The 11,565-nt window shown below is 45.0% G+C and overlaps 2 protein-coding genes across 8 annotated transcripts in view; both read left to right on the forward strand.

Moving 5' to 3' along the window:
* LOC113216275 (venom protease-like) overlaps positions 1-4,268 on the forward strand; it is a 53,496-nt gene extending 49,228 nt beyond the window's left edge. For 3 of the 4 annotated variants that reach the window (XM_052270059.1, XM_052270061.1, XM_052270062.1), the window contains 2 exons: positions 924-1,084; positions 3,979-4,268. In XM_052270059.1, the coding sequence (XP_052126019.1) occupies positions 924-1,084; positions 3,979-4,164 (347 nt within the window). In that variant the 3' untranslated portion in view covers positions 4,165-4,268. The remainder of the gene's footprint in view (positions 1-923; positions 1,085-3,978) is intronic. The other variant, XM_052270060.1, reaches the window with a different exon arrangement.
* A 5,480-nt stretch (positions 4,269-9,748) lies between these two features.
* Positions 9,749-11,565, forward strand: part of LOC113205437 (feline leukemia virus subgroup C receptor-related protein 1) — a 28,654-nt gene continuing 26,837 nt past the window's right edge. For 2 of the 4 annotated variants that reach the window (XR_008011435.1, XM_052270057.1), the window contains exon 1: positions 9,755-9,824. Coding sequence is in view for 2 of the 4 variants with exons in the window: in XM_052270057.1 (XP_052126017.1) it covers positions 9,759-9,824 (66 nt within the window). In the remaining 2 variants the exon portion in view is untranslated. Of the gene's footprint in view, positions 9,825-11,565 lie in introns of all 4 variants that reach the window. The other 2 variants (XM_052270058.1, XM_026421069.2) reach the window with 2 other exon arrangements.

Genomic DNA, 11,565 nt, shown 5'->3' on the forward strand with positions numbered 1-11,565 from the left:
TGGGGTGGACGCCGTCGACCTGGTGACACCGGGCGACGCGGGCGCGGGTATATAATATATAAGTCAATAAAGTAGAGCTATTCAAATTCGATTCAAAGGGAATGATAAATATAGTCTCTATTTATGCGCCTGATCTGGTATAACAGCTTTGTCGCAAGAGAAACAGCCGCAGAAAATATTATTTATGTTTGTATTAACCTTAGAGCAAGTTCAAAGTGAAAAATTCTTCGGAATCGAAATTTGATTATGGTAATTCTGTTAAGGGGCATTTTACTTAACAAGCACACAATATATGAAGGAAAAAGAAAAAAAAGATTTTTTTGAGGCATACGATGGGGCATACGGGACCCTAAGGACCTCTAGGCCCATGGGACCCCAGGGTACACTTTTCGGAATAAATGTTAAAATTAAGTGAATAAGAGGAGACTTCGCCCGGAAATATAGTTCTTTAATACAGTCGAAAGACAACAGAACAGATTGATACCATTACAGTGACTGATAGTGGACGTTTAAAGTATGAAACAAAAGGTCAAAGTGAAAAGTCAAAAGTTACTTTTGCCTGAAAATCGCTATTAAAAAGTTTGACCGCCACTCACGCCTGTTGAATCGCTTAAAGTGGTAAGCCCAGGCTCGGTTTCGAACAACCACCTGACCGACAACTTAACAGCAGTTTTGATCAGTGACTCTGAATTACTAATGCTGAGATATCGGGCCAGGCTCATGGGATCCCCAGGCTCATGGGACCCCACGCTCCCTTAGTTGATATATTTTATTTATCACTATTGATAACTCGCGCCAACTCTTTGTACACCTATTTTGGAAGTGGGACACCCCTGTGTTTAGACCACATTACACGAAATGTACGTCTCGTCTCCACTGCCCTGTCCTAACTTGTCTATTGATTTTGTGGGTCGTTGTTACAGGTGGTGACCCGAGCGACAGGCTGATGAAGGTGCGGCTGCCGGTGCAGGACTACTCCAAGTGCAACCAGAGCTATGATGTAGGTGACGTGCTCCCTCGCGGAGTCTTGGATGACACCCAATTGTGTGCTGGAGACCTCTCCGGCAATAAAGACACTTGCCAGGTACTATACCCGAGTGGAACTGTGGAGCACTAGGTCGTCAGTAGATCGTTCCTTTCTGATGAGCGCGCTGCGCCGGAGGAGTGTCCAGTTGGCAGCGTGTCAGTAACGAGATGGTGACGAGATAGTGACGCCAGAGAAGTCACCAAGTCGTCGCTCACTCATCTTATTCTCGTCACACTATTGTCATTACGTTAGTCGCAGCTTGGCCACTCTGTCGCCGCCAACTGATGACCCTCTCGTCACATCTTCGTCAGCGCCGAAAGATGACGAAGAAAAGCAACGCCCGCCGGTGCGATTCGAACCCGTTTCCTGTTGCGGCTCGCCACTTAAACGCTCCAAGCCACTCGGCCACTCACATCTCTATAGATAGAGAGGAGCCGTGCCGGAACGCATCTCACGCGCGCAGTCCCTGAAAGGTCGTCACCATGGCGTCACTATATGGTCACCTGGCGCCCCTAGCGCGCGTGAGATGCGTGCCGGCACGGCTCCTCTGTATCTATAGAGATGTGAGTGGCCGAGTGGCTTGGAGCGTCAAAGTGGCGAGCCGCAGGAAACGGGTTTGAATCCCAACGGCGGGCGTTGCTTTTCTTCGTCATCTTTCGGCGCTGACGAGAGCGTCACCAGTTGAAGGCGACAGAGTGGCCAAGCTGCGACTAACGTAATGACAATAGTGTGACGAGAATGAGATGAGTGAGCGACGACTTGGTGACTTCTCTGGCGTCACTATCTCGTCACCATCTCGTTACTGACAAGCCGCCAACTGGACACTCCTTCGGCAGTACGTCGTTGCAGCGAGCTGACCAGAAACGGACGATCTACTGACGGCCTGGTGCTCCGCAGTTCTACTCCGGGTAGTCAGAAACGATTTGACATAATTTTTCTGAAACGGTTTTAAACGAGCTATGTGCACGCCATTTCACGTATCGCGTAACAAGCTTCGCGATATCTTACGTAACACTGTTATGTAGCCTACGCACATAGGCTAGGCCTGCGGCGCTGACACCCGAGATGAGTTAACAGGACTGAATACGGAAATTAGGGTGTTTCAAAAAAAATAGATGCGGCGGAAAAGTCAATTTTTCGGTGCGCTTTGGCTTTTAGAGTACAGCGCAAAATATCCGAATGAAATCGGACCCGATTTACCCGGTGCGCACGGCGTTCAAAGTTTCGGGGCGCTCGGGACTCGTTCGTCCGCGCCGCTGCCGCAGAGTCTTTGAGCGCCCGCCACGCAGCCACGGGTAGCGACAGCGCAACGACACTTGCTGTTATTCTTCGGCAAGTCCCCCTGAGTCTGTCGGTATCATCCCAACCGTCATCGGTTACGCCCAACCTTGCACACAGCCGCAAATCTGAAAATGTCAACAGTTCGAGCGGGTGAGGGGGGAGAGTTGGTAACGTGGCCAAAACGCCAAAAACGACACTGCCCGCCGTTAGTCCGACCCATGGTGTCGTGTCATCAGAACCCAGTTCTGAACACTAAGTCCTTTATGCACCCGGGGCCCAGCGGTACGCAAAGCTTACCGCTGGGCCGTAGGGTGGCCCCCAAAAAATCAAAATATTCACCGCTTATCGCATTCGGTGCCATAAATGTTAATTTGTCATACACTATATAATTCTGACCAGCGTTTGTCTCTCCGAATATTTTGGTACTGTATTGGGCCAACGTTTGGGTGCTAGAGGGCGTTTCTTGAAGTAAATAAGGTAAACATGCCCAAATAGTTAATTTCATCGGAAAAGAAGGCTTCAAATCGATAAATTGTACCGGAAGTAGTACTTAAACCACTCATCTGGCGTTCCCGGAGTTATTGCCCCGGCGTGTGCTAAAAATTGTTGAGACACCCGAATGGACGCGTCGTCTTGAGACGCATCCACCGATGCCCTTGTTGTGTCTCCTGGATTTACCATTTGACTACAATTCGCAGCAAATAGCGTCGGCACTAACGGACACAAAACAGAGCTCGATTTTGCTCTGAAAAACAAAATATTTAACGAGAATTCCCAAGGTTGTACTTTTTTCGTGCATGACGTTACGAAGGAGAAAGTTCTGACGAATCAAGAGACACGTTTCTTTTCACTGTAGCTGTAGTAGTTTCTCCAAAAGATCCAAAAAATGACGATTTTTGTGCACTTCGTACGGTCTGGAACTGCCAAAAAAATCAAAAACCACGGGTCGCAAAAACATTTTAAGATAATTTTTTTATTATTGGTTTCTAAGGGATAACTTGCAAAACTACTGTCTAAGGACGAAAACTTCGTCCCGCTTGCTCTTTCCTCTTTCTTGAACCGTTTAGGCCCTAGAGAGCGTTTTTGACGAACAGTAGGTTAAACCGACCAAGTGGTTCATGTAATCGTTTAGAAGTTGTAAAGAGGGCTTCATTTCGAAAAATTGTAACTAATAGTGTCTTTCACATCACTTACTGGAGGCCAAAAGGCCAACGGCGCTGCGGCTTGCTATTCGCAGTTATGACTGCGAACAGCGCTTTATTTAATTTGCCGGAAAACCAGACTCGAGCGCCAACATGTTAAAAGTGTTCCTGATAATACTCCAAAAGCCCTTTCCCACTGTGCACGAGAGTGACCCGAAAGGTGATGAGTCACTTTGCTGTGATGGGGCAAAATTTCTGGGTATCATGTGTCCACACCGGCGGACACCGGAATCAGCGGTAGTCAACGAGAATCACGACGGAAACCAACGGAAATCAATGAGATTCAGGACGGGAATCATGGAATCCGGGAATCATGCGTCATGTGTAGACTTGGATTGGGAGTTATTGCCCCCTCCCTCTGCTGTGTGATTACCCAATTTCTAAACCATAAAGGGGTGATCTAGAATAGAGCTTCGAGTATATTGAAAGCAAAATTGACTTTGATTATTGCTTTATTACTTCTTCCAGGGTGACTCCGGCGGCCCATTGCAACTGTTCACGGCAAAGGGGCCACTCTACTGCATGCACCACATCATCGGCGTGACTTCGTTCGGCCCGCGTTGTGGGACCCTCAGAGATACCCCCGCCGTCTACTCACGAGTGTCATCGTTCATTTCATGGATTGAGAATATTGTGTGGCCTGAAAAAAATTAGCTAAATACATTGTTTTTGAAGTACGCTGCTCTCATCTCCCGTGACCGTTGAAGATGACCAGCAACTTCGTTGACGAACTTATTTTATTAGAACGCATTCGATTACTATTGGTCAAATAATTTCCAAGATGACAACTTGCATTTACATATAAACAGTTGTGCAACAAACGGATAAAAAGTAAAGGATATTACTAGCATCTTAGAAGCTTACATCGACGCGTCCTAACAACAACGTTCTATCTACAGCGCCTATCTGTCCTATCTACAAAGGGTCGTTTTCACAATGTCCTAACTGACATTTTTGACCAAATTGAGTTATGAGTGGTTTTGAGGTCGTGACGTGCGCCTCTACACGTACAACCAAGAATTTTTCAGAAATTTTGATCCCAAAGTACCTTTTTAAAGGGGTTTGTAAGTATTCTATCTACAGAGCACGCTCGTATATCCCGCGCACAGTAGTGTATCCACTCCAATCGCGCGGCGCGCCTGGCAGGCGATGCGGCAGCAAGAGGTACTAGCGGCAAGCAGCGAGAGTGTGGGGGGGCTGTCAAAATAAGGTAGGCCGACCGACCATCAACTTTGAAACGACTCAAATTTCGTGGTATGGGCATTTTCTGGCACGCTGAGTCTGAATCTGGAGTGCCGAGGTCGTTTGGGCCCCCGCGGACGTCATCAGGGACCTCCCGAGCACGCCGATGACACCCCCATGACAACTCCGATTCATCAGAAATTTGGAGTACGAGGGTTTGCACACACGCTGGGTCTGAATCTAGCAGTGCCGAGGTCGTCCGGGACCCCGGGAACGTCATCGGGGACCTCCCGAGAAAACCGACAGATGACCGGAACCGGAGAGAGTACATTAGTCACTGACCATACGGTTAAGGGGGGTTTAAAGGTTTTTTAGCAGATGATACGTAGTAATCAGCAGCTTGTACTCAAGTAAAGTGCAAAAGTCCGTTTGTTAGTTGAAGCGTAAAGTTGTCAGTTGTCAGCGTCAAAAGCAGAAACGCCGTAGCGCTGCCCGGACGCCGTAGCCCTGGCAGCCGAACGTGGAGCGGTCGAGCCAGCAGCCAGCCTAAAGTATTGGGGGAGTGCGGGAAAAGCCGTGCTCGCACTGTAAAAAAAATTCTGAAAATTCAGTAGATCTTTTTCAGAATAGGCAGTCTGAATCTTGTTTTCAGACTATTACTGAAAAGTTTCTGAGTTTAAACTGAAAATCCAGACTCTTTACTCTGAATCAGGTTTTCAGAGCAATTTGTCTGAATATTTTTAAGTATATTTTCAGACTACACACTGAATTTTACAATTCAGAGTTACCGGTATGAATTTTGAGTGGAAAGTCCACCGGACAGGCGGACGAAGCACACCAGTAGCCGGCGCTGACCACCACGCAGGTAGCCGGCAGCTGAATGGTTAAAGTTGCAGCTTCCGAGCCTGAAGGTTGGCGGTTCGATCCCAACCAAGGGCAGTACCGAATGGACAGATATGTCCTCACCTGGGCATAGCTCTCTACCCCCACAGTTGTTAAGTGGCTCGCTATTTGTTCATTTTTTACATTTTCAAGAATATTTTCATACCGGCTGTCTGAGTTTTCAGACTAAGTGGTATGGTAAGGCAGTACTGAAATTTCAGACCCAGGTGCAGTCTGAATTTTCAGACTACTGGTCTGTAGAAAAACTTCAGACTAAAAGTACTGAAAATTCAGTAAAACTTTTTTTACAGTGCGCGTGCTCCGTCGGTCGGTCGTTGCTGTACTGCACCGCGCCCCGAGGTGACGGGCCCCATGCCCCGCGTTGCGCCGCGCCCTGACAACGCAGCGCCGCCGCGCCGCGGTTCAGTTTTATGACGCTGGGCCGCACCGCGCCGCGCTGGGGTTAGGTTTTATGACCTTGTCGATTCTCCGCTAACGCCATATGACAATAATAAGGCCATTATACTACGTGATGGACGCCCAGTGTCTTTAAAAGTGGTTAATATATTGGTCGGAGTTGCATAGTAGGCACAGGTTGGTGTCTATCGCTCTTTAAAACAAAGATGAAGTTCGTACGACAATTTCGACTTCAGTGTCAAGTTTTAAGCACGTGTCAGGTAGTTCTTGCATTATTACGAGCGTTAATTGCTAGCTCATTCATAATTAGCGTAGCGTGTCTGACCCTTGTCGATAAACCATTTCACAAAGCAAAGCAAAGCGCCCCACGCTTGCCACGCCATGCCCACCGCGCTGCGCCATGCTCACCACGCCTCGCTCGCCGTGGACAGCTTAGTCCTGCCGCGCCCAGAGTTCAGAGTAAAAGCTCAACGCCAATCGGCAAAAGTCATCTGCTCTCACGTTAGCGTTAGCGTTAACGTTTTTTTGCTATTTTTTGCGCTTTTTTGTCATTTTTTTCTGGGTACTACTAGTCACTGCTGAGGTAGGTGAGTAAGACCCCTTGCTTTTACCTCTATCAGAGCCCATGTTCCATATTTTTTCACCCCAAGTATCGCTGATTAAGGTTACGTAAAATGGAACTTTAATATTTGTGTCAAATAATGTAAAAAGTCTGCGCGCAAGATTTTGGGAAAACAGATTCAGACAGGAACAAACTCTTCAGAGGAAAGAAAGGTTCCATAAAGGTCTTTAAATTGACACAGGGATCTGGGGGAATTAAAATTATTTTTTAAGTTATGACATATTTTATAATCATGACTAAAATTACCACTTTTTTAACCATTCAAAAATTTATAAGTTCAGACCTGGGTGTATTATCACCAAACACTTGTGTCAATTTATAGGTAACAACATAAGGAACAAGCAGAAAAAAAAACCAGGACGTTGCCTCCAAAACTGTAAGAGAAATCATGCGCGCAAGCTTGACAAAAAATATTTAGAGAAAACAAGCTTCAAAGTTTGGGAACAGTTACTTCATGGAAATCAGTATCAGGTCAACTTAAAATCCACCAGGATCATATGGTGGGCCTTCCTTTTCTTGTTGCTCTTCCTCTAACTGCTTTTTATACAGTCTCTTGGCTCTTCTAGCTTCCTTCGTGGACCCCAATGCCTTTACATTGGCTTTAGCTACTCGCTTCCAATTAGCAGCATTACAGTACTTCACACAGAACTTTCCCGGAGTCACTCCAAACATCTTCATTGCTTGCAGACGACCCTTGTAACCAGAGTTGAATATTTCTAGGCATGATTATGAATATTTATAAATTTAAATGTCTTGTTAAGTAAGACACTTTTAGAAAACCAACAAGATTAACTAGAAAGAGGTTATCCTCTACCTGGTATATTGAGATACAAATGCTCATCTTACCTACAATGTCTTTCCAGATGAAATATTTAGACTTTGGCAATCACCAGACAGAAAAATAGTCAGAATTAATGAGAAGCATTTTTCAATGCTCTTGTGGCAGCAATAAGTGCTTTGACATTGGTGAATTTTGTATTCTGGATAATGCCAAACATCATCTCTAGATAATGGTAACAGTGGCGCAAATAGCAATGGTACTTTAAATTGAATACATAGGTAGCCTCAATTAAACTTCTTACAGCTCTCACAAGAGGATTTGACATACTGGCGCTAAATGATGCAACATAAAATTGTTTTTCTGTCAATTTTTAGGTAGACTTCACCACTTTTTCTGTCAGACGTCAGCCAAAGAATGAATGGTGGGAGAGGAAGTTCCACACCAACATACTCAGATGATATGTATGACTCAGCACATTTATTTTCCTGAAAACAGTGTAGCACATCAAAGTATATAGGCAAAATGAATTAATATTAGTTGCACTTATTTTCATGCACTTCGTAAGAAGGTGGAAATACATACATGAGCAATTTGAATGAATGATGTGGATGGGATTCGATCAAGTCTCTCTTTTTTTTATTATGCTGCAATAGCATGGCATTAGTGTTTGTTGTATTTAGGCTGCTTCGCAGGAGTTTAGGAGGTAATACAAGGGCACGTATGTTAACTGTTAAAAGAAACAAAATGTGATAATACATGTCGGTGTCCCTCTTCAATTTGATAGCCAGTAACTCTCTTACCATCAGAAAATTTATCTTGAAGTTCTGTCACCTCCCTGGCGGAATTTGGCTTTCGTCTTGTTTTACAGGGAGTCCATATATGTTCAGCCATTTCTATGAATTTTACTTCAAAATTATTGTGTAATGGATATAGTCTATGGGACTCCTCAGATAACTGTCAGGAAAAATTAAATTATTAATGATCAGAAGGTACTAAAGAGAACAGCTCATTGTACATTTACATTAGTTCTTACCATATCTCCTTTGTAACTGGCCAAATGGCGGTATTTGGTCAGCAATTCAGTGCACGATGGTGTCGGTTAAGAATTCTGAATCCGATTGCGTCTCTCTTCGAAAGTTCTTTCTAAAGCATTCCTTATTTCCCCTTTGTTGGCACCAGTTGCGAGGGCTTGTCTCATCCATGCGGTCTATAGTATACAGAATAGATAAAATTTAACAATTCAATATTTATCTTCTTTGAATAATTAAGGAAAAGTGACAAACCAATGCTTCAGGTAGGGAAGTAATATTTTGTGCCATTCCTGAAGCGGTTGATGGGTTTAGGAGTGAACCTTAAGATACCCTGAAAATTTTATGTCTCTAGCATATCTCTTTCTAGTGGAACAGACAGACACACAGACAGACAGACACAAGGTCGTTTGCATGAGCCCGCTGGATAGCTTTTTCAAAGCAGAAGGGCGGGCTAAAAAAGAACTATAAAAAAAACTGTGTTGGCTGGCAAATTTGTTAGCCAGCCTCGCCTTTGTGTCATCGGTGCCATCAGTTCAAGAAACAAACCAAAACAATCCTAGGGAAATGAGTTAGTTCATTGTAAGGTGGCTCATCCATAATGAAATGTGTTCACTTCCATGCTAAGCGAATTATTACCTTTCGTTGTTTGTTGCTATTCACAAACTGCTTTCTATGTTATTACTTGTTATAGCAAACACGCTAGCATATGATTAAAATCAAACGAGTTTAGGAAAATATGCAAATATTCTAACTGCTTTACTTTTACCGAAAGAATATTCAGATGTTAAATTTCATCTACGAAGTAAGCAAAGACATCCTGACAAAAAGGTGGCTTCAACAGAATCCGCAAAAACGGGACGAAGACCCGTTCCCCAATGACAGCCTTTAGCTCAAAATGAAAATTTTTAAAGGGACGCAGGTCTACCTTGTTTCTTTTCAATCCAGTTCTAACGCTGAAGAACACAACGGGCTTGATCTGCAACTGTGGCATATGATGTTGGCACCTATTCCACCTGCCGTCTCGTTGCCGAGGCTAAATTAAAAAATATGTCACAAAATGTAAGCTCGAAGCAGAGCTAAACATGGGTCACCACTGTTTTTCATATTAAATTGCCACCATACGCCACGTGTATCCCAAACCATGGCCCTATTTCCCTACAACGGGGACTTTCCTTTTAAAACTATACAAGCTTTGGCTGATAAGATTTTTAGGATTCCACCCACTTGACATCTGATAAGATACCTGTGTGTGAGGCAGCGGGTACCCCTCGGCTATTATTCACACAACGCCATAGATACGTATGACGAGTAGATAGACACTCTATCGGATGTTATGGGTATTGACGTTGCACCAGCTCAGCTCAGTAATGGCAACGGTCTCAACACACCTTTAGTTAGTGTAAGTAGACAAGTAGAGTGCCACAATTCAATTTAACGATTTCATTGTGCGGTGTCTTGTACAAACTGAGATAGACAGTTCGACGCACCAAGCAAAAGTCAAAACATTTGCCTTGCTGCCGAATTTTTAAACGTCCTCCATGAGGGGCGTTTATATCGACTTCATCATACAGCAGGACGCAGGGGGGGCAAGTGTAACGCAACGGGCCAACACCACCCGTTGCCTCCCCCGTATGGTTTGGTTAAGACTTATTTTGTTGGCTGAGCGATAAGCGAAGCCCATTACACCACTGACCGGAAAAGTGTCATTCTGTTTGTTTGTTTGTTTGTGTCTGTCTGTCTGTCTGAACGATAGGGTAAGGGGCCCAGTAGTCGACAGTACACAGTACGAGGGGTCGTCAACTTCGATATTCCTCCGTACACGGACTGATATTACCTCAAACATTACACCAATAATAGCCATATTACTGGTAATATTACCTCGATATTACACATTTTTCTAGTATTATGACGTCACAGCTTGAAAAATGGCTCAATATTACCATTATTACTTGTAATATTCAATATTCCTCCGTACACGGCCAAGGAGAGTTGACGACCCCTCGACACAGTAGTCGACACTTTCAACTTTGCGATCGATTTCCCGCGCAGAAGTTAACGTTAGAGTCTCGCGCGTTTTTGCGGGTTGTAGCGCATTTTATTGAGATTATAATGAACCCATTGCTAAATTCCGTGCCACCTCCGGGAGCCGGTTGAGAGCGCTTCGCACGGGAGACTGCTCGTCGCGTCACATCGAGCCACAATATCTTAGCTCCGGAGTAGTGGGCAGGTGTTCGCTCAAAAGGTTCTGTGAGGCTGCCATTCACCCGAGTGGTTCCAGAGGACGTTTGTGTTGTTGTCAAAGATATGTATCATCTTTCTCCATTTAGGTTTTGAAAAATTTCGGTCAGGGGCGTAAAAAATGGCGGTGTCGACTACTGGGCCAGAAAAAGACATCTGTTCCAGTAGTCGACACTAACTTTATTTTGAGTGTGTGCTCCCTTCATACGGGCTTACTCCGACAACTAGGGCTCTTTGTCAACGTGAAAATGTTGTTGGGATCGTGTGTCCTTTATTTTCTTGTTCGTAATACATCATAATGACATCAGTAAAGCACCAGGTGTCAATACTGTGCCGAATGATAGTTTGCGTTCAGTGCCCCATTTTGGAAAACAATTCCCCGGGAAAGGGCCCCGGGTGCCTGAAAAAAAGGGTAAAAAAAAAAAAGGGCCCCGGAAAAGGGGGGGGGGGAGAGGTGGAACCCCAATTTCATCGCCGCAGTCCGAGCGGCTGGCCGCTAGGGTGGAGTGAAAACCTGGGATTGAACAGGTATACCTGGAATAAAGTACTTCAAGATATCCCAAGACTTGCGAAACAGTCCATTCTGGTTCAATGTCGGACCTTTAACCCCTCTCTAAGGGTTCGAAGTTGGGTCATTGAGGGAAATTGACACTTTTCACCCCCCTGGGCTCCCGTAGGCATAATCCCGGGAACGGCTATATGCGGTTCGGTGTGGAATTTATATAAGGAGATAACTCAGGAGTCGATACGCTGTGCGGTAACTTCCTCAGCTTGCCCACAAGACATTTTAGTTGACTAACTAAGGTTTAACTAGCTATATGTACGCCAGACCACGTCTCGCGTAACAGGCTTCGCGACATCTCACGAAACACTGTTACGCTGCGACGCGCCTGGCGCACATA

This window comes from Frankliniella occidentalis, unplaced genomic scaffold (assembly GCF_000697945.3).
Source record: "Frankliniella occidentalis isolate FOCC.00 unplaced genomic scaffold, Focc_3.1 Scaffold108, whole genome shotgun sequence".
Classification (NCBI taxonomy): domain Eukaryota; kingdom Metazoa; phylum Arthropoda; class Insecta; order Thysanoptera; family Thripidae; genus Frankliniella; species Frankliniella occidentalis.